The sequence below is a fragment of the Pongo pygmaeus genome, chromosome 8 (genome assembly GCF_028885625.2).
Source record: "Pongo pygmaeus isolate AG05252 chromosome 8, NHGRI_mPonPyg2-v2.0_pri, whole genome shotgun sequence".
NCBI lineage: Eukaryota > Metazoa > Chordata > Mammalia > Primates > Hominidae > Pongo > Pongo pygmaeus.
The window spans coordinates 100,437,706-100,464,844 of NC_072381.2; the positions used below are offsets into that span (position 1 = coordinate 100,437,706).

The window sequence follows — 27,139 nt, forward strand, 5'->3', positions numbered from 1 at the left end:
ATCATTGTCTCATTGTAGTTGGAGATGGGCAGATGGAAAATTACATGTCACTACCTCCATAGAAGAAAAAAAAGAAACATAGTTTGCATTTCTTGGGCAAACTGAAAGCTTATTAGATACTTAAATGTATGCAGGTATGAAATACAATTGCACCACAACATTCAGTTCTCAACTCTGATTCCCTACTCTGTGTACTTTTTCTTAACAGACTCAAAGATCTGGGATCTTGAAGAATCACTGAAGGCCATGTAGTTAAACCATTTTTTGTATATCAATTTTATCCTAAATATTTAAGATTCAGTAAGTTTCAATAATCTTAGAACTACACAGTGCAGTTCAGAAAATGCTTAATAAATAGAAAAATATAAGATATTTACTTGACAGCACAGAAAATTAAGAAGTTAACATTTATTTAGAAGCTATTAATAATATAGGACAGATGTACTGCACTTTTCATTATATTACTTTATAATTCTTCAAAAAATTCTATGTGTTAGGTGTTATTTCGTGTATTTTACAAAGAAACAAGTCCAGAGAAGCAAATAAAGTTTCCTAAGGATGCTCAGGGAATATGTGGTCTTTCCCATTTTATCCCCCTTGAACAGATAAGGGACCATAGATATGGAGAGTAATCATGTCTGAAGGTCAAACAAGCCACCTATTAGTAGAATCAGAATTCTAAGCCACTGCTATTAAAATCTATAGCTCACTTTTCAAAATAACAATGCCACACTGCTGCTTTAGTTAAAAGTTATTTATGTACTACCTGAAGAATGTGTCTTTGTAATAGAGCAGGTGCAAATTCTGTAGTTCGATAGCCATCAAAAATAAAAACAAATTTGAGGCACGTTTTAAATATCCCCTTCTCAGGCTGAGAGAATGGAGTTTAATATAGAAGAGAGGGGAGATAGAAGGTGGTCAGGAACTAGTTATAAAATTGAAACGCTCAGTTGAATGGCACAGTAAGGGATGAAGATAGAAAAAAATATATGTGGACGTGACTTAAGAAAAAATCCAAATGGAAAATGAAAATGGAAGTGATAGGAAATATAACACAGGTTGAGTGTTTGCAATGTGCAAAAGCTTGAAAGGTTTGGGGAGGAATGTCATATACTAATTCTGGTCATAATCAACATAGGTCATACAAAAGCTAGGGAAGTTATTTGGCTGACAAAGACTGTGTCAATTGAAAGAAAAACAGAAGCACCATATCTCACAATGTAGCAAAATAATTTTGTGGCTATGTTTCTAAATTTCAGTACTCAGGAAACATCTCCTACTTATAATGGGAGGGCAAAAGGACCTTAAACAGTGGAAAAAAATGGTGCTGATATCATGGAGATAAGCTTCATGAGGTTTAATCATACTAAATATGTCTCAATGCACCAAATCACAAAACATGATACAGTAGTGAAAGGAACATCCTCTTAGATTAAGACTCAGTAAAAAAGAGGTAGAAAAATGAAAAAGTTTAATTTGAAAGAGAAGTTATGTTTATGAGGGAAAAGGTGTTTATCCAAAAGGGTTTTCTAGAAAATCACTTTGGGAAGGGGTGCATAACTCTTGAGAGTGAGTCGTCTGGTGGAGAAAGATTGTAACTTTATTGAGTGAATCCCTACATTCCAAATGCATTTGGGTAGAAATATCTTTTGACAAAAACATATTTATCGAAAGATGGAAGGCACACCAAGTGAGATCTTTTGAAGGAATGAGGGAGGCTATTTTTTCCAGATCCTGAGACAACTGTTACTGCATCTGTTCCAACTCAAATCAAGAATCCTGCACCATAGCAGAGAGAATAATGACCTCTGCCCTTAAAATTTCTGTCATTATTTAAACATTTTATTCTCTTTTTAAACTAGGAACTAATTTGAATTGAATCCACTCAATGGTAGATAGATGTACTAAAGATGAAAAATGTTCTTGTACATTGTGTTGGCAAGTAAATGGTGGGGTGGTTACCAGTGTTTTCAGTCAGTTGCTATCTAAAATTTGATCCTGCCCATCATCTGTGATCATACCTGAGATCTCAGGGTGCTTCAGAAGGAGCAAGAATCCATATCTCATTGTGGTGCTTGTTGTCTCTGTTCCTGCAGTAAGCAGATCCCATATGGTAGCAATCAAGTTGTCCATGGTAAATTCAGAATGTTTATTGTGTTTTTCCTAGCATTGACAGGTTAAAATTACTTAATAAATAAAAAGCTTTTCAGGTAACACAATACTATCCCATATAACATCAGTACCTGGCAAATTAAACCACACATTAGAGTATGCTATGGGTGAAGATAATGTTAGGTGAACTGTTAGGATTGCTTCAAACTGTTAAAATAAAATCAGAGTTACAAACTTTCAAGTACTTTCTGATTCTTCACCTTCTCACCCACTAGAGCCAATCAGTTCCTCTGTAATTTCCTTATTTTTTTTCCTTTTTTTTTCTTTGAGACAGAGGCTTGCTCTGTCACCCAGGCTGGAGTGCAGTGGTGCGATCTTGACTCACTGCAACCTCCGCCTCCTGGGTTCAAGCAGTTCTCCTGCCTCAGCCTCCCAAGTAGCTGGGATTACAGGTGCATGACACCAGGTCTGGCTAATTTTTGTATTTTTACAGAGGTGGGGGTTTCAAGATGTTGGCCAGGCTGGTCTTAAACTACTGACCTCAGGTGGTCCACCCACCTTGGCCTCCCAAAGTGCTGGGATTACAGGTGTGAGCCAACATGCCTGGCCTGTAATTTCTTTCAAATGTACTTTTGATTAAGTCATCACTGCTAATCACTGTCAACTCTAGTATCTATTGTCTATTTCATTATGTCTAATTTTTCATTCAAGCTTTCTGAACTAAGCATGCCCAAACTACAGCACTATTTCCAACTCCATCAGTCATTATGAAAGGTTAAGCCAGCAGGACTTCCTGGGTCGAGTGGGGACTTGGAGAACTTTTCTGTCTTACAAGAGGATTGTAAAATGCACCAATCAGCGCTCCGTAAAAACACATCAATCAGCACTCTGTAGCTAGCTAGAGGATTGTAAAATGCACCAATCAGTGCTCTCTAAAACACACCAATCAGCAGGAGTCTAAAAGTAGCCAATCGTGGGGAGGATTGAAAAAAGGTCACTCTGATAGGACAGAAATGAAACATAGGAGGGGACAAATAAGGGAATAAAAGCTGGCCACCCCAGCCAGCAGTGGCAACCCGCTCAGGTCCCCTTCCACACTGTGGAAACTTTGTTCTTTTGTTCTTCACAATAAATCTTGCTGCTGCTCAGTCTTTGGGTCTGTGCCACCTTTAAGAGCTGTAACATTCACCGCAAAGTTCTGCGGCTTCATTCTTGAAGTCAGCGAGACCACGAACCCACCAGAAGGAACCAACTCTGGATACATCTTCGGGCTTGTCCGGGATATTGCCATGTGGTGAGTACCCTCAGATCCCTTTCACTTGCTATTGTGTCCTACTTTTCCTTAGAATTTGGGGGCTAAACACCAGGCAGCTATTGGCCTGTTAAAAGTGACTAGCACGGCCACCAGACTAAAGACACGGGTGTAAGCCTTTCTGGGAAAGGGTTAATAACCCCCGAGTCTTCAGAGTTGAGAGTGTTGGTTTGCCTGGAACAAGCTTCTGCTTTTCCTGTATTTCTGGGCTGAGCTGAGGGTCGACAGAGAGGAAAGCCATTAAGATCCGGGGTCCTGACAAAATGTTGGTTGACCCTGCAGCCATGAGTGGAACTCTCAAAGTTATGTTGCCCAAGCAAGACTCGCCCATCTCTCCTGTCTATCCTGACCCTTGCCTCCTGGGTCCTAACGCCTGTCAGACCAACTTCCTCCCGCCTCTCTTCTATGAGGCTAGTCCCGCTTCTAAAAACCACTCCCTGCCCTTGGTGCTCTTCTAGTTTCTCCTATAATAATTTCTAGTACAAATTTCGGGGCTCTGTTCCCTTCTTTAGGCACCCAGGATCACCAATCAGAAAGACATAATTTTTGCCCAAAGCCCCATTGCGGGGGACTATCTCTAATACCACCTATCCTTTTAGGATCCTCCTCAGACAAGTAGGCCTAACAAAGGCTATTCCCAAAGTTAGGATATAGGGAGCCTCAGAAATTATAGACTCCATAATTGGGGGGATATCTTTCCTATTCACATGATGAGAAGTGAGGACATAAGGCATAACTCTTCCAACCCTGGAGATCCCTTCCCTCCCTCAAGGTATGGCCCTCTACTCCATTTTGAGACATATCATCTTTATAGGACAAGGGTAAGGTCCCAATGCCAACAGGAGAAAACACTTAGGACTCTAACAGGCTTTCGAGAATGCGTTGGTAAGGGCCACTAAATCCAATTTTTCTCAGTCCTCTTTGTGGTCTAAGAGGAAAGACAAGGGTGCAGGTTTTTGAGAATACGTCAGTAAGGGCCACTAAATCAGACCTTCCTCAGTCCTCTTTGTGGCTTAGGAGGAAAACTAGTGTTTCTGCTGGTGCTTCAGTGAGCACAGCTATTCCAAACAGCAGGGTCCAGGGACTGTTGTGGGTTCTCGGGCAGGGAAAAAAAAAAAAAAAAAAAAAACCACAGGTGGTTTTTTCTTTCAGATGGGAAACACTCAGGCATTAACAGGCTCACTCTTGAAATGCATCTTAAGCCATTGGTACCAATTTGACCCGCAAATCCTGAAAAAGAAGTGGCTTATTTTTTTCTGCACTATGGCCTGGCCCCAATATTCTCTCTGATGGGAAAAAATGGCCACCTGAGGGAAGTATAAATTACAATACTATCCTGTAGCTTGACCTTTTCTGTAAGAGGGAAGGCAAATGGAGTGAAATACCTTACGTCCAAGCTTTCTTTTCATTGAAGGATAATCTACAACCATGCAAAGCTTGCAATCTACATCCCACAGTAGGACCTCTCAGCTTACCTCCATATCCTAGCCTCCCTACAGCTCCCCTTCGTATTAATGATAAGCCTCCTCTAATCTCCTCCACCCAGAAGGAAAAAAGCAAAGAAATCTTCAAGGGACCACAAAACCCCCTGGGCTATCAGTTATGTCCCCTTCAAGCTGTAGGGGGAGGGGAATTTGGCCCAACCCAGGTACATGTCCCCTTCTCCTTCTTTGATTTAAAGCAGATCAAGGTAGACCTGGGGAAGTTTTCAGATGATCCTGATAGGTATATAAATGTCCTACAGGGTTTAGGGCAAACCTTCAAACTCACTTGGAGAGATGTCATGCTTTTGTTAGATCAAACCCTGGCCTTTAATGAAAAGAATACAGCTTTAGCTGCAGCCCGAGAGTTTGGAGATACCTGGTATCTTAGCAAAGTAAATGACAGAATGACAGCTGAAGAAAGGGACAAATTCCCTACCAGTCAGCAAGGAGTCCCCAGTATAGATCCCCACTGGGACCTAGACTCAGATCATGGGGACTGGAGTCTCAAACATCTGTTGACCTGTGTTCTGCAAGGACTAAAGAAAATTAGGAAAAAGCCCATGCATTATTCAATGATGTCCACCATAACTCAGGGAAAAGAAGAAAATCCTACCGCCTTCCTCGAGCAGCTATGGAAGGCCTTAAGAAAATATACTCCCCTGTCACCCAACTCCTTCGAGGGTCAATTGATCCTAAAAGATAAGTTTACTCCCAATCAGCTGCAAATATCAGAAGAAAGCTCCAAAACCGAGCCCTGGGCCCTGAACAAAATTTGGAGGCATTATTAAACCTGGCATCATCAGTGTTCTATAATAGGGACCAAGAGGAACAGGCCAAAAAGTAAAAGTGAGATAAGAGAAAGGCCACAGGCTTAGTCACGGCCCTCAGACAAACAAACCTTGGTGGTTCAGAGAAGACAGAAAATAGAGCAGGCCAATCACCCGGTAGGGCTTGTTATCAGTGTGGTTTGCAAGGACACCTTAAAAAAGATTGTCCAACAAGAAACAAGCTACCCCCTCGCCCATGTCCACTATGCCAAGGAAATCACTGGAAGGTGCACTGCCCCAGAGGACAAAGGTTCTCTGGGCCAGAAGCCCCCAACCAGATGATCCAACAACAGGACTGAGGGTGCCCAGGGCAAGCACCAGCTCATGTCATCACCCTCACTGAGCCCCGGGTAAGTTTAACCATTGAGGGCCAGGAAATTCACTTCCTCCTGGACACTGGCACAGCTTTCTCAGTGTTAATCTCCTGCCCTGGACGGCTATCCTCAAGGTCCATTACCATCTGAGGAATCCTGAAACAAACAGCCTGCAGCTAGGTACTTCTCCCACATCCTCAGTTGTAATTGGGAGACTTTGCTCTTTTCACATGCCTTTCTTGTTATGCCTGAAAGTCCCACACCCTTATTAGGGAGAGACACATTAGCCAAAGCTGGAGCTATTATCTATAAGAATATGGGGAACAAGTTACCCATTTGTTGTCCCCTACTTGAGGAGGGAATCAACCCTGAAGTCTGGGCATTGGTAGGAAAATTCAGAAGGGCAAAAATGCCTGCCCAGTTCAAATCAGACTAAAAGACCCCACCACTTTTACTTATCAAAGGAAATATCCCTTAAGGCCAGAAGCTCATAAAGGATTACAGGATATTGTTAGACATTTAAAAGTTCAAGGCTTACTAAGAAAATGCAACACTCCCTGCAACACCCCAATTCTAGGAGTACAAAAACTGATTGGTCAGTGGAGACTAGTGCAAGATCTTAGATTCATCAATGAGGCAGTAATTCCTCTATATCCAGTTGTACCCAACCCCCATACCCTGCTCTCTCAAATACCAGAGGAAGCAGAATGGTTCACTGTTCTGGACCTCAAGGATGCCTTCTTCTGCATTCCCCTGCACTCTGACTCCAAGTTTCTTTGCCTTTGAGGATCCCACAGACCACACATCTCAACTTATGTGGATGGTCTTGCCTCAAGGGTTTAGGGCCCTCATCTGTTTGGTCAGGCACTAGCCCAAGATCTAGGCCACTTCTCAAGTCCAGGCACTCTGGTCCTTCAGTATGTGGATGATTTACTTTTGGTTATGAGTTCGCAAGCCTCATGCCAGCAGGCTACTCTAGATCTCTTGAACTTTCTAGCTAAATGAGGGGACAAGGTGTCTAAATTGAAGGCCTAGTTCTGCCTACAACAAGTCAAATATCTAGGCCTAGTTCTGTTTATATGCTGCATTATGTTTATTGATTTGCTTAAAAGAAAATGTTTGTTGAATGAGTGGAAAAACAAGGTGACGTTTGAGTCTACAGTGGTCAAAAGCATGGGGGCCTCAGAAAAGAACAAGACCAATTTCAAATCCCTGTACTTCAAATTTCTACTTCATGCCATGCAAAATTACTTTACCCCTCTTAATCTCAATTTCCTTCTGTGTGAAATGGGAAAAATAAAGTTTCATTCTTCATTCAGTTTCTGTCAATATTTCATGAGATAAAACATATAAAACATCCAACTTGCTTAAATGTATCATTATTCCTGTCATAATTAGTAGTGGGATCAATTTCACTATTATTGTCTACACAGTTCGGTGCCTAAAACCTACAAAACAAGAAAATGTTAACTCTAGAACGTGCAAGTGAGTTGTAATTTTTATATCATTAATTATAACCCTGCTTAATCGCACAAGGCTTTGTATATGGCAGGTGCTCAATAAACACTTGCTGAATCAATGAATGTGTGCTCTGCAGCCACACTGTTTAGATTCTCTTCTGCCTTTACCATTTATTAGCTGTGTGATCTGGGCAAGTTAATTCACCTCTTTATGTCTCTGTTTCCTTGTCTATAAAATATACATAATAAGAATCGCTAGCTTATTAGGTTGTTGCAAGGAATTAATAATTTGGCACATAGTAGGGGCTTGTTAAATATTAGCTGTGATGATCTCCTTCCAAGTCTTCATTTTCAGAACCACACACAAGGCTACAGTGCCAGCTTGTGACCCTAGAGTGTAAGTGCATATGATCGCCAACTATGTTCTCTTTCCACCCCAGGTCCAACACTGGGTAGTTAAGGACTGGCGGTTTCTCCTACATCTGCCTTCTCAGTGCCCACCTACAGACTTTTGTATTTTCCTCCTCACATCCCCACAGATGGGGTCCAGGTTGCCTGACACAGCTGGGTGATCAACAGGGCATTGACCACCTGTGCCAGCCCTATGAGGTAGCTGAAGGATCACTGTTCCTTCCTTCTCAGGCTCTGGGCAGATACCAGGGATGGGGTGACACATACCCTCAAGTTTCTTGCTTTGGCGGGTCACATTTTCCCTTGGCAAGGTGGGCAAAGGTCACAGGGAGCCAGAGACCCATGACCTGCCTGTGCCATGGGCCCAAACTATAAAGACCTGTCTTAGAGAGCCTCTCTCTGTTTGGTATCTAGGTTTATATATATGGTGTCAGTAGTGGGATTTGAACAAGATCACCATTGGAAGGAATCAGTGATTCCTGGAACCTATATGGAGCACACACTCGGGCTCTTTGACCTTTTCATTTTCATGGCTCACCTTTTCTTTCCTGGTGAGTGTTCTCTTAGATTATGCCTTCTTCCTATTGGTAGAGGCTTTTTCACTTGACTTGGGATTTGGTTGGGATAAGGCTGCCTTAGTAAAAGATCATAAATGGTACAAAGTCATTCCCACACATTATTACACTTAAACCTGCTAGCAAGCTTACAAAGTAGACAGTTGTTTTTCCCCTAAAAACTGAGTCTCAGAATGATGAAGCTCTCTGTCCAATGTCACACAGCTAGTAAGTGTTGAGACCTTGCATCCAGCCAATGCCTATCTCATTCTAAAGGTCATGCTGTATGTTCTCTAGCCCATGGAGAATAATTGTAACACAATGAAATTTCTACACAACAATTTTCTTGTCTCCAGTCCAAGATTGCCTTCTACACCTCTTATAATAACTGTGACAGATTATGGATTTCTGATCAGTAAAGATGCCATTCTAATGTGTAACCAGGTGGCAAATGGAGATATGACCAAATTGATCATGTCTTACATTTTGAAATACTTAATGAAATGTGGATCTGGTGATACTTGGGCTAGAAGTCACAAGACCTACATTCTAGCTGTGGAACACTACTGTAGAATAGTTGACAAATTTTGCAGAATGGCCTCTGCATTTCTGCCTGTGTCCTAGCTTCTGATTGATTCAGTCATTCACTTACTCTTTCTATAAATATTTATGGAAAGGCTCCATAAATACTCAGACACCTCGGGAAGCCAAAGCAAAATCAGCTCCAGCCTTTATGGGGCTTAGAATATAGCAGAGCAAAAAATTTAATAAGAGTATTTCAGAAGCAAAACAGAGCCACTAATTTTAATCAATTTTTCTAAGTCAAGTAACTCAGGAATGGAAAACCAAACATCATATGTTCTCACTCACAAGTGGGAGCTAAGCTATGAGGATGCAAAGGCATAATAATAATAAAATAAACTTTGGGGACTTAGGGGAAAGGGTGGGAGAAGGCTGAGGAATAAAACAACACGTTGAGTACAGAGTACGCTGCTCGGGTGATGGGTGCACCAAAATCTAAGAAATCACCACGAAAGAACTTATTCATGTAACCAAACACCACCTGTTCCCCCCAAAACCTATTTAAATAAATTATTTTAAATGGAGTTACTAATTTTTAAAAAATTCTAATACAGCCAGCAAAGGCCATAAAGTTTTCATGCTTGTATGCCTAATAACAAAAATTATCACAAAAAGATGGCAAAACCCACAACCTTTTGCAAGTACACAAGAAATACTTCTACAAGGACATCTGCCCAGCAACTGCCTACCCAACCTTGGACTGAACACACTTTCTATTGATCTTTGTAGCCAAGTATAATTATTTCCAAAACAAGTAATCCTCCTCATTTTATGTAAAAACCTTTGTCTTCCTTTACCTCTGTGAGTGCACACATGTTTAATATGACAGGTGTATTCTCACTGCAACACTTTATTCCCAAATAAGTATTTTTTGTCTTACAGAGCCTCTCTCTGTTTGGTGTCTAGGTTTATGTATATGGTGTCAGGAGTGGGATTTGAACAAGACCACCATTGGAAGGAATCAGTGATTCCTGGAACCTATGTGGAGCACACACTCGGGCTCTTTGACCTTTTCACTTTCATGGCTCACCTTTTCTTTCCTGTTCAGTGTTCTCTTAGATTAGGCCTTCTTCCTATTGGTAGAGGCTTTTTCACTTGACTTGGGATTTGGTTGGGATAAGGCTGCCTTAGTAAAAGATCATACATCCATCCTGGGATGATAAAATACTTTTTGTCTTTTCTGGTAGGTCCTTTCTGGTATAAAGACAAGTGTCCTTCTGGACTGAGTACTCTTAGTGTCTACAGAATTTACATTCCGCCTGTATGTCTTCTCTGGTTTGCATGCCTAGTTTAATATTTAATTCTGTGTGCATGCCTAGGTCAAAATTTTTGCAAACACTTTTATCTTGGTTTCTTTTGATTTGGTTGGACTCTTTTCCCTTGCAGAATGACTAAGTAAAAGTCACCAGTGAAGTCACCACCATCTAAAATACCCATCTATATACTCCTGACATTCCCTGAGAGGATTTATAGAATTTTCTTTGCTCTCAAGAGATTAACAAGGAATTGAGTGGTATTCTCAAACATTAAAGGATGACAGGTTTTCTGACACTCTAGCCAGCTACATATTATAGCCTGCTCTTCTCCATATTTCAAAACTGTGGGCAAATTACATTAAGAAATGTTCAGTGTTCAAATGGTCATTATTCAAAAACCTACAAGTACAGAGTTAACAGAGTCTTCTAAGTTCTCTATCTCTGTTTTTTTCCTGCCTACTCTGAATCAGCTGACTTTTCTACTGGTGTTAATATAAAACTCATTGCTTATGGCATTCCAGCTAAAATTTTTAAAAAATAAGTCTTAAAGGGCTTTTAAATTAATGGCTTTACAAGTTACAATGGCTCCATGGTGAGCAACAACTTAGATACCTTTATAAATACACATTTAGATTTGTCTTACAATTATGTACAATGATAAAACGCTTAACTTAAAAATTAATAATCTAAAAGAAAAGGAACTAGGTAAGTGTTTACAAAAGTTAGGCTCTTAGATCAAACAGGTCAAAATCTTAAGCTCAGAGCAATAATATAAGGTATCTCTGTCCAGCAAAAAAAGGTTTGCTTTTTTTGCCACACAGAAGCCAAAATGTAAAAGCACAGAGAAAGAAGAAACTACTAAAATTCTTTTGCCCACATTTGCTAACCAAGCAAACTAAATCAGCAAACAAAAGATAGATTGGTTACTAATTCAATGCTACTTGGAGATTTTGTTCTTTCTTACACTATTCCATCAGTCCTAGCTAAAATGTACACACTGACAATTTAACCATAAATTTATTAGAAACTGAACAAAGGCAGAGAAAAGGGCGAAAGGCTTTTTTTTTTTTTTTTTTACTCAAACTGCTGTGAAAACTGCTTTACCCAAAATTTTGGTCCACAGCCTTCACCAGATTATCTATTAGGGCAAATAAAGTTTAGCCTCTATATGTAAACAGGTCCCAATTTTGTCAGAAATATAATTTGGGTCCAAATGTTTTATCAGCCAGTGAGTTTGTATTACTATCTCACAACCAAAATTCTAAAATGAAAGCGATAAGTTTTTATTTTTGTGCGTATACATATGTGTTTAGATGTGTTCATACAGAAGCACATGTATTATGTTACATATTATGTCTGCATGGTAAAATCAGCCAGAAATTCTTTAAAGATAAATGAGTACTCATATAAAGTACAAAATATATAATAATTACCAAATGCCTTTTAGTTCACATGACTTAAATAAATCTTTTTATTATTTTATTTTTTATCATTTGATTTTATTTATTTATTTACTTAGGCTGGTTTTTAAATTATTGGTAAAAATAAAAATGTCTTCAGAATTGTCAGCATATATTTCTGCCTGGGTTTACTGGTTACTTTAATATTTGTCTCCCATAGATATTTTAAGGTGTCAGGGTTTCACATGAAGGTTATACAACTGTAAGCCCAGGCTAAAACAAAGTGATTTTTGTGTAATTATTTGATAGGCAAAATTAACTTAATACTGTTGCTTTAATAAAAACAGCTGTATCTTCTGAGTTGTTGGGAACATGCTCCTACATTTAACTTCAAGGTCCTTAATCAGGTGAACATTGATATTCACAAGCTGTAAAAATGATTAACAGGGAAATAACTTGAAATGAGATCGAGTTTTGTCTAATATCCAAGTTCTCATAGGTAATCTAGGTAAATGTTAGAAAATTAAATATAAATGAGAAAAATGTCTATAAATAAAGTTTTCTGTAACTTGATGTCTTAAAGTTACATTAAATAGTAGATACTAATTAAATGTGTAGGTCATTTCCAAATAAGATTTTAAAATTATGTTCAAGGGGATCAGGGGCCGTGGCTCACACTGTGGGCCGGGGCTCACATCTGTAATGTCAGTGCTTTGGAAGGCCAAGTTGGGTGGATCGCTTGCTCAGGAGCTCGAGACCAGGCTGGGCAACATAGCAAAACCCAGTCTCCACAAAAAAAATACAAAAATTAACGAGGCCTGGTTGCATACGCCTGTAGTACCAGCTACTCAAGAGGCTGAAATGGAAGAATTACTAGAGCCCAGAAAGCAAAGGTTACAGTGAAATGAGATTGTGCCACTGCACTCCAGCATGGGTGACAGAGCCAGACCCTGTCTCAAAAAAGAAAAAAAAAAGTATATATATGTGTGTGTGTGTGTGTGTGTGCGTGCGTGTATTATATATATATTAGGGAATATGTTTGTAAAAATTATAAAATGGTTCTTATCTATAAAATACTAAGTGACAGACAATTTAAAATTTCTTACTTCCAGCTGGGCATGGTGGTTCACAAGTATTTTTATTACAAAAATAAAATTTCTGTAATCTCAGCACTTTGGGAGGCTGAGGTGGGCAGATCATCTGAGGTCAGGAGTTCCAGACCAGCCTGGCCAACATGGCGAAGCCCCATCTTTACCAAAAATATAAAAAATTAGCCAGGTGTGGTGGCGCATGCCCATAATCCCAGCTACTTGGGAGGCCGAGGCAGGAGAATCACTTGAACCCAGGAGGTGGAGGTTGCAGTGAGCCAAGATCATGCCACTGCACTCCAGCCTGAGCAACAGAGTGAGACTCCATCTTAAAAAATTAAAGAAATTTTCACTAAAATTTAAGGTTACTAAGAGTTAAAATTTTTAACTAGTACATATAATTCTATATATACAGTGTGCCAAAAAATAAGGTGTTCTTCGTGAGAAAAAAATTATAGAGTCATAAAAAATACATTTTATTGAGAAAAAGAATATTTTTATCGAATTTGGGGATCATTTAAAAGTTGTTTCGCAGTAGATAGAAAAGAACTAGTAAGTAGGAGAGAGATGTAAAGAAAGTTATGGATATTAAGATGTAATTTTGGTAACAGAAGTCTTTCTAAAGATTGAAATTTGACATTAAAATACATTAATACAAAACAACAAAGTAAGTTGGTCACCTATGTTAGAATGACAGTTTGCTTATTGATTTGCTCTTACTAAAATTTTAAGAGGTTTTATTTTTAATTCTAAAATCTTATTTAATAGAAGATTTAAACTATTTCTAATTCTTCCTGAGACCTAATTAACTTCCCTAGTTTCAGACTGGAAATGTGGTATCTTTCATTCAGAATGGTCATTTCATTCCCAGAGGTAACATTTTTCTTTTTCAAACTTCTCAGATTTATATCCGAAATTCAACTTTCTCTGTACCACATTGCAGGTCACAAACCACCGCCTTCTGTTTTTTCCCCCTTTAAAAAGGTGTATCTTTTTGCGTGGCCACAGTGGTAGCTCTGTCTTTCAACCTTTTTGTCAACTCCTGTAACATTTTTTCTCTGGTTCTAGTTCTGCTGTTATGGCCTGACACTGAAATGGTTAGCATGAAGGTCTGGAAAACCAATGTTTTCTTCCAACATAACTTGAATCTGTACTTTTGGCTTTTCTTCATATGTCTAAATTGTTGTTCCATGTAACCAGGAAACTTCCCATGCTGTTACTAACAGCCATGTATTCCCTAGCTCATGGTACTAATTTCCTTGTTTACATTCCTCTAAAATACAGTGTACACTCATAACCCTGTACACACTCTTCCTGTGTCTGATTAAATTCAAGTACCCTTTTTGATTACTCAGGAAAACTAAGCTTTAAAAGGATTCAAGTTTTCATATCCACATAACTTTCTGTACAGCTTTTAAGTCTCTGGTTAAATGAATATTCTTTTAACAGTGACCTGTGATTCTGTTTTGATCAAATGTTTTCAATCTTTGGCAGGTTGCCCCAGAATCACAAATCCTAAATTAAGTCTTAAAATTAACTTCGGGACTGTTCAGCTGGGTCCCTGGGGAGTCTAAAGAATGGATCTCTCATCTTGTAGAGATATTAAATGATTAGATTTGGTAGATTGTATGAGTGGGCATTGTCAAATGTTGTGATACTGCATGGGAGAGCATCGTCAAATCATGTGATATTAGATCCCACTTCAGTTACATTTATAGGTATGTTATTGATATGCATGTTCCAAAAATTATATAAATTTATAAAAATTTAATGATTCATAATTTTGATTGTTATGCTAAATATTTGCTACAGTTACATTTGTATAAATATGTTATTAATGCATTCTGAAGATTATATGAAATTTATAAAAGCCTGGTGGTCCTGATGTGATGCTGTCAGTCATGATTCTGGTTATTGTCTTAAAATGCTGCACGTAAGAGAAGTAACTAAATTTCCTTGTCAACTGGGAACTTTCATCAGATTTTCATCATAGCTATTCTGTTTCCATCATCCACAGTTACTGCTTTGAATTCTAAAAATATTTGCGATCAGCAATAGTCTAAATTTGCTTTTCATGGAAAAAACTCTTAACAGGTCCTCTTGAACACAGGTTTCTGATAACTTTCAGATCAATAAACTACCCCAGGCTTTACCACTATGCAATATAGGCATGTAAGAAACTTGTACTTATACCCTTTAAATATATTACAACAAATTAAAAAAAAAAATAAACTAAACACAAATTCCTAGAACTCTAATAAACTTAAGGGTTCAAAAAACTGCTAAGCAAGATCAAGCAAACCAAAAAATCTATGAAATTAAGATAATATTTTTATAACTTTTATTTAAAACAGTGTTGGTTCTTGTTTTCTAGATTTAAGAAAGGTTTCTCACAGATGTTATCTATAATTCACATCAGTTTGGTAAAGCACACTTGTAAACAAAGGTGGAAGCATTTGGTTTTTCTCCCTACTTGATCCCTCCAAAATTTGGAAACTATTCACAAATATTCTAATTTTCGTTTACATATGGGCTCTTTATAAGCTGGATAAAATCGGAAATATTGATTATATTATCAAGGCTTTGACTGAAACATCATATTTAAGAATATGCATAAAATGCCTGGATTCAAGAGTTTCCAGCCTTACAGTGAGGGGAGAAAAATGTCACTTCCTGGCAGACCTGACAACCTTATAACTTTTCGGGGAGAAACTTGGCAGGGAGGGGACCTGGCAGCTGCTCCTGGGCAGGAACCAGGGGGCGCAGCCCGTGGCGACCCTCGGGACTGGCGGAGACCTTATGCTTCCCGGCGTCTTTCCCTCTGTCCCGCCGGATGCTGAGGGAGCGGCGGCCGCCCTGCGCCTGGAGGTCGTTCCCTCGCCTCCTCCGGGCCGCGGGTAGGGAGAGGCGGCGGCGGCCGGAGCAGGGGTGGGCGGCCCGAGGCGAAAGCCCGGCCGGCCCCTCGGGGAATGAGACAACCACCGGCCACCAGAACAACAACGGCCTCCCCGGCTGCACCGCCGACTTCCCGGAAGAGCGAAGGCTCCCCGCAAAAACACGCCGCAGAGCGGAACCCCAGCCCCGCCGCCCCAGCAGGGGGCAGCAGCGACGCAAATGGGAAGCCCAGGGCCCGGGCGCTGGGCACCTCGGCGGCCTCTGCGACCAATGAGCGCCACGCCAACCTCCAGGCGGCGTGGCCACCGCACCTGCCGCCGCCGCCACCGCCCCGGGGCTAAAACTGCGCCGTCGGCCCTGTCACGCTGACCCGTGGGGCCCCGGCCGCTGCCCCAGGGTGACGAGAAGGAGCAGGACGGGGCCCCGGAGAAGGGCAAGAGCTCAGAGCTCAGGCTCCAGTGCCAGAAAAAGGCCAGGAGCAGAAGATGGAGAGATGGAGAAGCAGCAGGTGCGGAGAAGCAGCGCTCCACCGGCTGGGTCAGCATCCGCTGGCGGATCTTAGATGACTTTGAAGATGAGGAAGCAGGGCAGAAAGAGCGGAAACGAGAAGGTGCAATGACACAACGGAGCCCAGTGCAAAATCCAGCCCCAGGACTCAAACGCTGGCTTTAATTCCAACTCACACCCCGTGCCCCTAATCAGAGAGGATCAGGGGAGATGGAGGACCCAAGGAACCCTGGCACCTGAAGGGTGGGAATCTAAGGCCAAGACTGATTGTGGGAAATTGTGGGCATCAGGAAAGGAGGAAGTGAGGTAGAATGGGGGGACGGCGGGGGTAGGGGGACGGTGGGGAGCTGGGCTAGGAAGGATTAAAAATCAGAACCTTAGAGGCGAGTAGATCATCTGACGTCAGGAGTTCGAGACCAGCCTGGCCAACATGGCGAAGCCCCGTATCTAAATAAAATACAAAAAATAGCCGGGCGTGGTGGCGCGCGCCTGTAATCTTAGCTACTAGGGGGTGCTGAGGCAGGAGAATTGCTTGAACCCGGGAGTCAGAGGTTGCAGTGAGCCGAGATGGTGCCACTGCACTCCAACCTGGGCAACAGAGCAAGCCTTGTCTCAATAAATAAATAAATAATCAGAACCTTAGGAAGGATCCAGAAGGGAACTGTCCTTAAGAAGGTGCAGGCTGGGGATGAAGGAACTGGTTTTAAGAATCAGGAAGTGAGGGCAAGGGAGAGATGAGTGTTGGGGGTGCAGTGGGGTGCTAATGCAGCAGCCAAGCAGAAGACTGGAGGAAAACAGAGCCCTTCTCCTCCAACTCCAGCTGCTCCTCTGAGTCCCAGGCCACTTGCTCCTGTGTCTGCCAACCTACTGACATGTCTCCCAACCCTGCCGGAATGCTGTTCCTCCTGATCTCTGCCCTGCGCCAGACCTTTCACTAACCCCACCACCCCCACTGTCCAGGGCCTACCACCCCACTGCCCCGACCATAGCCTGCCCATATCCCAGATGCCTCTCCTTCCAGCCTCTTGCCCTAGGTGACACAAAGGGGACCTGGACATGCAGGTGAAGAGGGTGTTCTTCTGGGTCCTCCTGCTCAAGTATCCCACTCATGCAGTCATGAGTGTGAATAAATGTTAGATATGACACAGATTCTATTTCTTAAGCTGTTTCACACTGTGGTTTACCTAACGGTGTTTCCGTGGAGTCATCTATGGGGATTTGGTCCTCCCTGCAGACCTCAGTGCAGATTTCTTGAGCAGCCTACAGGGGCTCTGGCCCCACCTGTCCACACCAAGTTCTGGGTCCTGCATGCCCTGCTTAGCCCAAATACAGCAAGGTTGACAGGATGGAAAGCTGAAAATGGTGACTTATAATATTGAAAAGGAAGAATTTCATGGCCCAGTGAAACAGAATGGAGAACCCAGAAATAAATCCTTGCATTTACAACCAACTCATTTGTGACCAAGGCACCAAGAACATACCTTGGGAAACAGACGGTCTCTTCAATAAATGGTACTGGGAAAATGAGATATGTGAAGAATAAAACTAGACTCCTATGCCTCATCATGTATAAAAATCAAATCAAAATGAATTAAAAACTTACATGTAGGAAACTATGAAACTACAAGAAGAAAACATAGGGGAAATACTTTAGAACGCTTGTCTAGGCAAAGATTTCTTGAGTAAGACCTCAAAAGCACAGGTAACCAATGCAAAAATTGATAAATAGAATTACATCAAGCTAAAAAGCTTCTTCACATCAATAAAAATAAAGTGAAGAGACAACCCACAGAATGGGAGAAAAATTTTCCAAACTATTCATCCAACAAGGGATTACTAACAAGAATATGTCAGAACTCAAAAACAAAAATTCCAAATAATCCAACTTAAAAATGGGCAAAAGATTTCAATAGACATTTCCCAAGAGAAGATATACAAATGGCCAACAGTTATATGCAAACATGTTTAACATCACTAATCATCAGATAAATCCAAATCAAAACCATAATAAAATATAATCTAACCTCAATTAAAATGGCAATTGTCAAAAACTCAGAAAATAACAAATGCTGAAAAGGACACAGAAATGGGAGCGCTCAAACACTCTTGGTAGGAACATAAAATAGTTTATCCACTATGGAAAACTGCATGGAGGTTCCTCAAAGAACTAAAAATAGAACTACCATATGATTCAGCAATCCCACTGCTGGGTATATGCCTAAAAGAAAGAAAATCAGTATGTCAAAAAGACATCGGCACTCCCAGTTTATTGCAGCACTATTCACAACAGCCAAAATATGAAATCAACCTAAGTATCAACGGATGAACGGATAAAGTGCGGTACATATATACGAAGAAAAAAAGATTTGTGAATATACTAAAAGCCATTGAATTCTATGCCTGAAATGGGGAAGTTGTATGCTATCTGAGTTCTATTTCAATAAAGTTGTTTTTTTAAAACATAAGGGATCTTATTAATAAGCATCATGGGCATTCTTGGAAGCCCTCTGCAAGATCCTGTTTTAAGTTCTGCAAGTTTGGGGTTCAACCTGTGTGAACCTTGTTTCCCTGTGAGTACATTATTTATGTTTGTGAAAGCTTGACAGCCCCAAGAACACTAGTACTTAATCGTTGGTTTTAGCACTAGTCTGTGTAACCAAATACCACCTGTACCCCAATAACTTATGGAAAAAAAGTGAAATGTCCTTTGCACTCTGTCATTTCAAGTTTGTTGATCTTTAGCAACATCTGAGTCATCCCTTTTCTTCTGCTCTGGCAGGCTGCCCCTAGGAGTTCCCTGTTCAACCGGTTTGATGAGAGCCCTAAGAAACCCATCAGATACCAAAATAAATGGCTATATTCTGCTGGAATGTTTGTAGTGGGGGAATCACATATGACCAGGAGGTGAATTATTATTGTCATTTCCTTTGCAAAATGTGTCACTTGTCATCTCTTGATTTACCCAAGGCAGGGAGAGAGAGAGAAAAAGGGAGTTGATCAGAGACTTCCCATGAAGATAAGTATTAATAGATTCCTTCTGATCACCATGGCCCAGATACCTATGGAGGAATCTGGAAAGGTCCAGTGTTCAGGAACAACCCTATCATTTAGGCAGTGTTAGGCCAATTGAATACTTCCAATCAAAAGAACCTATTCTGTTTCTTTTGAGTCTTTTAAAAGAGCAAATGTCTTGAAAATGTTTATTCTTAGAGTTTTGGGGGTTTTGTTGTTGGTTGTTGTTGTTGCTTCTATCTAGGCTGCATTTTTCATAGGTCATCTAACCTCTCTTTTCCTAGCATCTTTGGGCATTTGGATAAATTAACCTGTCTTGCATTTCCCACCTCCACCCTTGCTCATGGCCGCATTTGCCTCTCAAAATTCCCCTGAGCCTTCTGAGGACAACTTTTTTTTTAACTTTTATTTTAGATACAGGGAGTACATGTGCAGGTTTGTTACATGGGCATACTGCAATTAAGTAGTGAGCATAGTACTCGATAGGTCGTTTTTCAACCCACGCTCCTCTCCCTCCTTCCCCACTCTAGTACACTGTGTCTACTGTTTCCATGTTTATGTCAATGGATGCTCTATGTTTAGCTCCCACTTATAAGTGAGAAAGTGCGGTATTAGGTTTTTCTATTGCTGTGTGAATTTGCTTAGGATTATGACTGAGACCAACTCTTATCCTTCATGCTGTTAAGTAGCTCTGATCTTCAGGATTAGCCAGAAGAAATCTGTACACTCTGCAAGTGTTTCAGTGGTGCTTTGTTTATACTGCTCATGGGGCATTTGAGTTCACTGCCTTAAATTGCAGTTAATTTCTTATAAATTTGCCTCCTCTAGAAAGTCACAGGTTTTGTAAGGGAAAGAACTGGGTCTTGTCTGTTGACCTACCTTATTGAATATTTCCATACTGGACAGCAGCTCATATTTCCATGTATTTTGTGCATCACTTGTGCAGAATTTGTCCCACTGAAATAATACCTTTAAATAAATATTTAATACCTTTAAATAAATATTTAAATAAATTTAAATAAAATTAGTAATTCCTTGCTGAGGTTGATCTATATCAGTACAGTTAAACACTGGATGAGGGGTTGAACATAAAGATTACTTCCAATATTGACAGTCTAAGATTCTGTAAAATTATTTGTGAGGGTGTAAGAAATGTGAAACTACCACATGTATAAGAATGGAGTGTACCACATATGGTAGAATGTGTAGTACGTGGTAGAATGTATGGTACACTGTTTGACACTACACTATGTGGTATATCATAAAAATGTGACACTACCACATGTAAAGAATGCTATGACCTGTGGTCTCAAAGGTTAAAAAGGTTTTAAAAAGGTTTATATCTCACCCTTCTTCATGTATTTTTTATTTCTTTCCCTTTCCATATTCTCTAAGTTTTTTCATAGAGAAAAGTATATTTTCTCTCAATCTCCCCTCTCATTTTCAAGCCTGATACCTTAGGAAATTTTAAATTCTCTCCACTTAGCTTTCAAATTAATTGTTTCTGTATCTCCGCTCTGCCATGCTTTTCAGTTTCTCAGAGTTCAGACAACCACCATGAGACCCGCAGCTTTTGTGGCCCTGTTGGATCTAATCTAGGTAGGAGAGTCCACTATGGTTATCTGTGTCCAGACAGTTGCCAGATGGAACCACAGTGACCACGACTGGGGATGCTTTCCCAAGTAGTGACAAAATGGCATTTGTCCTTCTTGTCCATTTAATCCCCATCTTTAATCATTGTGCTCAGAGCTACTGCTCCCATTCAGAAAGTGGCTGCTCAAGGACAGTATATTTTTCCCAAAGTACACATTTTACGTGCCTTAGCAGTTAGTGCTGAAGATAAGTGTTGTAAGAGTTCAGAGAGGTTTTATATGCAAGAAACTAATGCTTGAATGTGGATCAGTATACATTACAAGTTTACTTTCTCCTAAAATACCTGTAAAATCTAGTCTTTGTAAAACAGTATGTTTGTCTTTTTTGTGATGATAATATGTTCCAGAAATTTTGTATCTTTTTTCATAATAATTTTATAGCTGCTATTAATTGGTTTAGGCGCAATACTATGAAACGTGAAGGTGAATTCTTAGTGGTGGTTATTTGGGATTGTGTTTCTAATAAGCTTCTATTTTCAGAGTTTTAATCGTATAATATACAAAAATCCTCTAGTATGAAGTCTTTTATATACTTAAAAATCTTACATTATGTGCCTTGTTTCAAAATGAAAGTGAATGTTCAACAAAAACTGAAATGGTATTAGAAGCATGGATTAATGGAATAATCCCAGTACAACTGTAATAACAGCCACCTGTTTTTTTGTTACATCTATAATGTATTTCTATATTATTTTTTCAATATAAAATTTTGATCATTATTTGCATTTTTTTAATTTTTCCATTCTTTCATACTGGTTGGATGTATATTGGGATATTTCCCAAAGGATTTAACCCAGACAATTCATGAATGTTCAAAACAAAACCTAGGCCCCATTTTTGTTTCCCATCAAGTTACTAATGTGAACACTAATTTATGCTTGAAATCAAAGCAAACTTGTAAAATAATCTTTTAGTAAAGACCTCAGTGAGTAAGACAACTGTATAACCTCAATTTTAAAACTTCAATGTACACATTCCTTCTATTAAGAAAGTAAGAAGTCCTTTCTATCAAAAAAAAGAAATAGCATATATTTAGTAGTCAGTGGGCCTTTTTGTATACTGTTAGCGGTATCGTGAATTCTCACAGGCATCCTAAAAGGCAATTGAATAATAAAATATATCTTTGAAGGCTTTAAAATATTCATATCCTTTTTTCAGTATAGTTTCATCTCTGGTCATCTACCCTAGCAAAATAACCAGTTGTGCATTCAAAGAACTTATAGGAGGACATTATTTATTATTGTGAAAGTATACAATAATCTAAATTATACGTAGTGGGGAATTATTAAATTATTTTACACCCTTAAAGTGGACTATTAGGCAGTTCTTAAAATTCACATGTTTCAAAGACATTTTAGGATAGAGACACTAATCTTGAGCTAATGTCAGATAAAAGAAAGCAGAAACCAGGAGTTTCTATAGAGTATAATTAAAAGTATATATGCTCTGCCCGTAGAGTGAAAAACTGCTACATAAAAATACCACAAAATACTATAAACACCTATTCACAGGGACCAAGATAATTTTCCTTTCCTTTTCCCAATACATCTCTATTACCAAAATTTCTAGATTGATGATGTAGTATTGTGCTCAGAAAATACCATTTTCTTTGAAAATGCAGATTATATAATGTTTTAAATCTTTGATTTTTTACTCATTTGAATGCATTTTTGGTATAGAGTTTATCTTTGGACTTGGTTGTTATTACATTTTTCTGATTTCTTATCACTTTTAAAAAATGAAAATAGCTTATTAATTTTTAAGTTATATCAATAATGGCCATCACCATAATCAAGATATGGGATATTTTCATAACCCTCAAAATGTACTCTTTCTCCCTCTTTGCAATCCAACTGCTTCTCCCTGTCCCAGGCAACTAATTATCTGTTCTCTGTCACTATGGAATTCTTTTGCCTTTGATAAAATTTTACATAAATATGATACACTGCATTAGCAAAATGAAGAACAAAAACCATATGATCATCTCAGATGTAGAAAAAGCACTGACAAATTCAACATCCTTCACATTAAACACTCTCAACAAATTACATATAGAAGGTACATATATGTACCTCAAAATAATAAAACACATACATACAAGCTTACAGCTAACATTACACTCAATAGTGAAAAGCTAAAAGATTTTCCCCTAAGATCAGGAACAAGACAAGAATGCCCACTCTCACCACTTCTATCAACATAACACTGTTAGTTTTAACCAGAGCAACTAGGCAAGAAAAAGAAATACAAGGCCTCCAAATCAAAATGAAAGAAGTTAGATTGCCAATGTTTGCAGAAAACATGATCTTATATAGAGAAAACCTAAAGACTTCACCAAAAACCTGTTAGAACTAATAAACCAATTCAGTAACGTTGCAGGAGATAAAACTAACATACAAAAATTAGGAGTGTTTCTATACACTAAAAACAAACTATCTGAAAAAGAAATCAAGGAAACCATTCCACTTACAAGACCATGAAAAATAAATTAAGATATTTAGAAATAAATTTAACCACAGAGCTGAAAGACTTGTAAACTGAAAACCATAAAACATTTATAAAAGAAATAGAGAGGAGGGAGGAGACAAGATGGCCAAATAGGAACAGCTCCGGTCTACAGCTCACAGTGTGAGTGACGCAGAAGATGGGTGATCTCTGCATTTCCAACTGAGGTACTGGGTTCATCTCACTGGGGAGTGTTGGAAAGTGGGTGCAGGACAGTGGGTGCAGCGCACCGTGCATGAGCTGAAGCAGGGCGAGTCATCGCCTCACCCGGGAAGCGCAAGGGGTCAGGGAATTCCCTTTCCTAGTCAAAGAAAGGGGTGACAGACGGCACCTGGAAAATCGGGTCACTCCCACCCTAATACTGCGCTTTTCCAACGGGCTTAAAAAACGGCACACCAGAAGATTATATCCCGCACCTGGCTTGGAGGGTCCTACGCCCACTGAGTCTTGCTCCTTGCTAGCATAGCAGTCTGAGATCAAACTGCAAGGCGGCAGTGAGGCTGGGGGAAGGGTGCCCGCCATTGCCGAGTTAGTTGTTTGATTAGGTAAACAAAGCGGCCGGGAAGCTCAAACTGGGTGGAGCCCACACAGCCCAAGGAGGCCAGCCTGCCTCTGTAGACTCCACCTCTGGGGGCTGGGCACAGACAAACAAAAAGACAGCAGTAACCTCTGCAGACGTAAATGTCCCTCTCTGACAGCTTTGAAGAGAGCAGTGGTTCTCCCAGCACGCAGCTTGAGATCTGAGAACAGACAGACTGCCTCCTCAAGTAGGTCCCTGACACCCAAGTAGCCTAACTGGGAGGCACCCCCCAGTATGGGCGGACTGACACCTCACACGGCCAGGTACTCCTCTGAGACAAAACTTCCAGAGGAACGATCAGACAGCAGCATCTGCGGTTCACCACTATCCGCTGTTCTGCAGCCACCACAGCTGATACCAAGAGGCAAACAGGGTCTGGACTGGACCTCTAGCAAACTCCAACAGACCTGCGACTGAGGGTCCTGTCTGTTAGAAGGAAAACTAACAAACAGAAAGGACATCGACACCAAAAACCCATCTGTATGTCACCATCATCAAAGACCAAAGGTAGATAAAACCACAAAGATGGGGAAAAAACAGAGCAGAAAAACTGGAAACTCTAAAAATCAGAGCGCCTCTCCTCCTCCAAAGGAACATAGCTCCTCACCAGCAATGGAACAAAGCTGGATGGAGAATGACTTTGATGAGTTGAGAGAAGAAGGCTTCAGACGATCAAACTACTCCGAGCTACAGGAGGAAATTCGAACCAATGGCAAAGAAGTTAAAAGCTTTGAAAAAAAATTAGACGAATGGCTAACTAGAATAACCAATGCAGAGAAGTCCTTAAAGGACCTGATGGAGCTGAAAACCAAGGCACGAGATCTACATGAAGAATGCACAAGCCTCAGTACCCAATGCGATCAACTGGAAGAAAGGGTATCAGCGATGGAAGACGAAATGAATGAAATGAAGAACAGAAGTTTAGAGAAAAAAGAATACAAAGAAACGAACAAAGCCTCCAAGAAATATGGGACTATGTGAAAAGACCAAATCTACGTCTGATTGGTGTACCTGAAAGTGACGGAAAGAATGGAACCAAGTTGGAAAACACCCTGCAGGATATTACCCAAGAGAACTTCCCCAATATAGCAAGGAAGGCCAACATTCAAATTCAGCAAATACAGAGAACACCACAAAGATACTCCTCGAGAAGAGCAACTCCAAGACACAAAATTGTCAGATTCACCAAAGTTGAAAGGAAGGAAAAAATGTTAAGGGCAGCCAGAGAGAAAGCACGGGTTACCCACAAAGGGAAGCCCATCAGACTAACAGCTGATCTCTGGGCAGAAACTCTACAAGCCAGAAGAGAGTGGGGACCAATATTCAACATTCTTAAAGAAAAGAATTTTCAACCCAGAATCTCATGTCCAGAAAAACTAAGCTTCATAAGTGAAGGAGAAATAAAATCCTTTACAGACAAGCAAATGCTGAGAGATTTTGTCACCATCAGGCCTACCATAAAAGAGCTCCTGAAGGAAGCACTAAACATGGAAAGGAACAACTGGTACCAGCCACTGCAAAAACATGCCAAATTGTAAAGACCATGGAAGCTGGGAAGAAGCTGCATCACCTAACGAACAAAATAACCAGCTAACATCATAATGACAGGATCAAATTCACACATAACAATATTAATCTTAAATGGAAATGGGCTAAATGCTCCAAATAAAGGACACAGACTGGCAAATTGGGTAAAGAGTCAAGACCCATCAGTGTGCTGTATTCAGGAAACCCATCTCACGTGCAGAGACACACATAGGCTCAAAATAAAGGGATGGAGGAAGATCTACCAAGCAAATCGGAAACAAAAAAAGGCAGGAGTTGCAATCCTAGTCTCGGATAAAACAGACCTTAAACCAACAAAGATCAAAAGAGACAAAGAAGGCCATTACATAATGGTAAAGGGATCAATTCAACAAGAGCTAATTATCCTAACTATATATGCACCCAATACAGGAGCACCCAGATTCATAAAGCAAGTCCTTAGTGACCTTCAAAGAGACTTAGACTTTAGACATTTTGTACACGTGGATTCTGCAGGGCTGACTATGGGACTTGAGTATATGTGCATTTTAGTATCTGTGAGGAATCCTGCAGCCAGTTCCACATGAATACCAAGGGATGACTTTAAATTAAATCCTTAAAAAAGAGATAAAGAAGGTGATCATATAATGATAAGGGGGAATTTCATCAAGTGGATATAAAAATTGTAAATGTAAATGAACTCAACATCAAAGTACTTAAATATATGAAGCAAATATTAATAGACCTAAAGGGAGAGACAGACTCCAAAACAGTAACAGTAGAAAACTTAACACCCTATTTTCAGCAATAGACAGATCATTCAGACTTAAAAATTAACAAACAAACAATGGTGTTAAACTGTTCCTTTGGCTTGATTTAGCAGGTATGCACAGTAAAGTCCACCCAACAGCTGAAGAATACACACTCTTCTAAACAGCCCAAGAAACATTCTCCAGGATAAATCATATGGTAGCACACAGAACAATCGTTAACTAGTGCACAGAACAATCATTAACAAGTATTTTAAAGTTAAAAATCAAATAAAGTATTTTTTTCTGAAAACACTGCAATAAAACTAGAAATCAAGAAGAACAAAAAATGTTCAAATACGTAAAAATTAATCAACATGCTTATGAAGAAGCAACGAGTTAATGAAAATATTATGAGAAAATATTTAACAATTTCTTGAGAATAATAATGGAAGTACCATATACCAAAACCTATGAGATACAGTAGAAGCAGTACTAACAATGGAGTTTTAAAACAACCCTTAGATCAAAAAAGAGAATGATCTCAAATTAACAATCTAATATTGAAACTTAAGAAACTAGAAAAACCAAAACAAACCAAATTCAAAATACATAGAAGGACAAAAATAGTAAATATTATAGCATAAATCAATAAAATACAAAATGGATATAGGAACTAAGTAAAATACAAAGAACTCAATGAAAGAAAGATTTTTGGTTTTTTTTTTTGAAATGATAAACAAACTGACAAATCTTTAGCTAGACTATGAAGAAAGAGGGGAGACCAAAATAAGCAAAATGAGAGACCAAAAAGAGGCCATTACAACTGGACCACAGAAATGCAGAGGATCATTAGAGACTATTATGAACAAATATATGCTTACGAATTGGAAAATCAAGAAGAAATGGATAAAT

At 39.7% G+C, this 27,139-nt stretch overlaps 1 protein-coding gene across 1 annotated transcript in view; it reads right to left on the reverse strand.

Annotated features, from left to right (window-relative positions):
• Nucleotides 1–27,139, reverse strand: part of LOC129006203 (cytochrome P450 2C31-like) — an 87,793-nt gene that overhangs the window by 10,503 nt on the left and 50,151 nt on the right. Inside the window, 1 exon segment of the mRNA XM_054435651.1 lies at nucleotides 2,022–2,163. Within this exon segment, the coding sequence (XP_054291626.1) occupies nucleotides 2,022–2,163 (142 nt within the window).